The sequence below is a fragment of the Diadema antillarum genome, unplaced genomic scaffold (genome assembly GCF_040938485.1).
Source record: "Diadema antillarum isolate AM-2024a unplaced genomic scaffold, OU_Dant_1.0 seq00000744_RagTag, whole genome shotgun sequence".
Lineage (NCBI taxonomy): Eukaryota > Metazoa > Echinodermata > Echinoidea > Diadematoida > Diadematidae > Diadema > Diadema antillarum.
In genome coordinates, this window is record NW_027271641.1 from 20,001 (window position 1) to 22,916 (window position 2,916).

A 2,916-nucleotide genomic window follows, 5' to 3' on the forward strand; every position below is an offset into this window, starting at 1 on the left:
CCTCTGGATCGACACTGCAAACCAGAGTAGAGAGGTGTTCAGCTAGCTCTGTAAAAAAGGGAAAAAACTTCGGTGCTGTGTCTCTCTCTCACAGTAATATCTCAGACCCCGTTCCCAACGATCTGTGGCGAAGCATCAATCACAGGAGCAACGCTGGAAGGCAGTTGATATCCATCGTTTGCTCAAGACACCAGCAGCCAGCAGCCACAACGATCAGTGTGCGAAAAAGAAGTCAGAAACATCGCCACGCGCTTGCTTCCAGTACCGTTACATGTGGTTGATGCGATTTGGCCGATTATTGCCTTATTCTAGCCAGATACCTGCGTTTTGATTATTATTACGCACCTAGATCGCCGCTTCCAGTCTCGCACGTTTTTTGTTTGTATCGCTGTCAAACAGAATGCGCTGAACTTTCCGCTACCCCGCGAGCCAAGATTTGTTTGTTATTCGGATTTATTGAACGATTACGCTGTTCGTACTACCATCGACCGCGGAGCTACGTTCTTGCTCGAGATCGCTTTTTTTTTTTTGTAACAACAACCGCAACAAATCACTGCATGATACTTTTCAGTACGAGAGTAAAGGTGTATGCAGGAGAAAAAGTTGGAATTTGATTCGGTGTTGATTGGATTTTTATTTTAGGAGGTTGCTGTATTTGATACGTCTTGCTTCGAGGAAGCTTTCTGCATGAAAAACTCTGGTTAGTTTGGAGAGCTTGTTTGTCGCCTGTAACGAGAATAGCATCCCGGCCTCCCCGATGACACAGCTAGAGAACATGTCCGCCGCCCTCCATAGCTCCGCGACGATGTCGGGGCAACACTTGCCCCCATCGCATGCACAGCAGACTCAATCGCCGCAACATCACCACCCCCACCACCACCACACGCATCACCAGCAGCAACACCAACAGCAGCAGCAACAACAACAACAGCAACAGCAACAACATCACCACCAACAACACCATCCTCAGACGCAGGGGCAGCACCAGCACCAGCAACACGCCCAACAGCAGCCGCATCAGCCACAACAATCCCAGCCACAACAGCAACACACCTCGGTACCCGTGGCTCAGCCCGCCGACTCTGTCGGCCTGGAGAATACCGAGGTGCCGGCTGACTCTCCGTCGAGTCAGACAGAGAGCTCAGACAAGACGCTAAATAAGAAGAGTGGGGCGGGAATCCGCCGACACGAGAAGCCACCGTACTCGTACATCGCACTCATTGTGATGGCGATACAGAGCTCGCCCGCCAAGCGGTTGACGCTAAGCGAAATCTACCAGTTCCTCATGCAGCGATTTCCCTTCTTTCGCGGCCCGTACCAAGGTTGGAAGAACTCAGTCCGCCACAATCTCTCGTTGAACGAGTGCTTCATCAAGCTTCCCAAGGGACTAGGCCGACCGGGCAAGGGGCATTACTGGACCATCGATCCCGCCAGCGAGTTCATGTTCGAGGAGGGTTCCTTTCGACGCAGACCTCGCGGTTTTCGCCGAAAGTGTCACGCTCTGCGACCACCGTATGCCATGATGAACGCCCATGCCCCACCACATGCTTGGGGTCGGTGGGATGGACATGTTTGGCCAGAACCCCGGCCATGTCGCGCCCGGTGGTCTCTCCCCGATGCAGGCCGGCATGAACCACATGGGGCACATGAAACGGCATGGACAGTAACATGAACATGAGCATGATCGGCGGCCCGATGTCCCCACACCTGGCCAACAGCGCTCCGAACGCCTGCTCTCCGAACGCCGGCTTCATGACCAGCTGCTCTATGACGGGCGGCGACTACCATTCGGCCAGCAGTGCGGGCACCCCGCCGACACCGACGGGTCTGTACATGAACCCGGCGGCTGTCAGCGGCGGCGGGTTAGGCATGGAAACGGCCCAGTGCTCTGTCAGCTACGCCGGAGGTTGGGGGAACTCGGCGGTGAATACTCGGTACATCAAACAGCAGCCGGCCCGATTGCAGTGAGGACAGCTCACCTCATGCCGGCGTATTACAACCCCACGTGGACACCACGCAGTACATACCGTCTGGCCAGCATCACCCGGGATCTGAGGGCATTGATATGACGCAAGGTGAGACGCTGAACAGATTTTATTCCTGGTATGACAGAATGTTTGATCCCATTTGAAGCTCCTTGATGATTATGGCTTTGTTAAATTTTGGGTTTTTTTTTCCAAAAATCTATGTGATTGTCTCATTTTGATTATATATTTCACTTCAGCCAAAGTGGGTACGCATGAGATTTTTTCGTGGCATCAATATTGTTCCCTACAGATTACAGAGAATGTCATTTTGTATGAAGATCTCCTGTATGCATACACGCGGATGATGATGACCTCGACGATGATGAAATTGATAATGAAAGTGATGCTAGAAGTTATAATTAGAAACTGCACTAATGATTATGATTTTGTCGTCCACAATTTTTTGAAGAATATTTTTAAAATCGCATTAACACTATCGAAAACAAAATAAGAAGACACTGTGATTTATCAACCTCACAATCATTCACCTTATATCATGTTTGCTTGTGGCTGTGCCTGCATCTTATTTGAAAATGTTCACGCTTTTAAGAGGTTTATAAAGAAATCAGTAGTTTGTGTATATTGAGGCTACTAGTAATTGTTGCTACATGTTATTATGGTAGAGAAAAAAAGACAGAATGGTTTTTATGTACCTATGGACATAGAATAGAGCATAGAAAGTCCCCTCCTGTTATTTTCTTTGAGTAAAATAAATTATAATGCACTTTCCTCTCGCTCTTAAATGATAGCAACAACAACAACAACAACAACAACAACAAAGTACAAAACATTGAAATACCTGTCCACAGAATACTGCTGTAGACATTAAATGCAACTCAGTGATTAAAATTTGGCACCAAACAGCAAAGGGCGTGAAACAACAACAACA

The 2,916-nt window shown here is 48.7% G+C and overlaps 1 protein-coding gene across 1 annotated transcript; it reads left to right on the top strand.

Annotated features, from left to right (window-relative positions):
* The first annotated feature begins 726 nt into the window (after positions 1-726).
* LOC139738462 (forkhead box protein F1-A-like) lies at positions 727-2,473 on the top strand. Its single transcript, XM_071649086.1, is given in 4 exon segments — positions 727-1,531; positions 1,533-1,649; positions 1,651-1,953; positions 1,955-2,473. Coding segments are annotated over 4 exon segments (1,371 nt in total). The 5' UTR covers positions 727-757; the 3' UTR covers positions 2,132-2,473.
* The last annotated feature ends 443 nt before the right edge of the window (positions 2,474-2,916 follow it).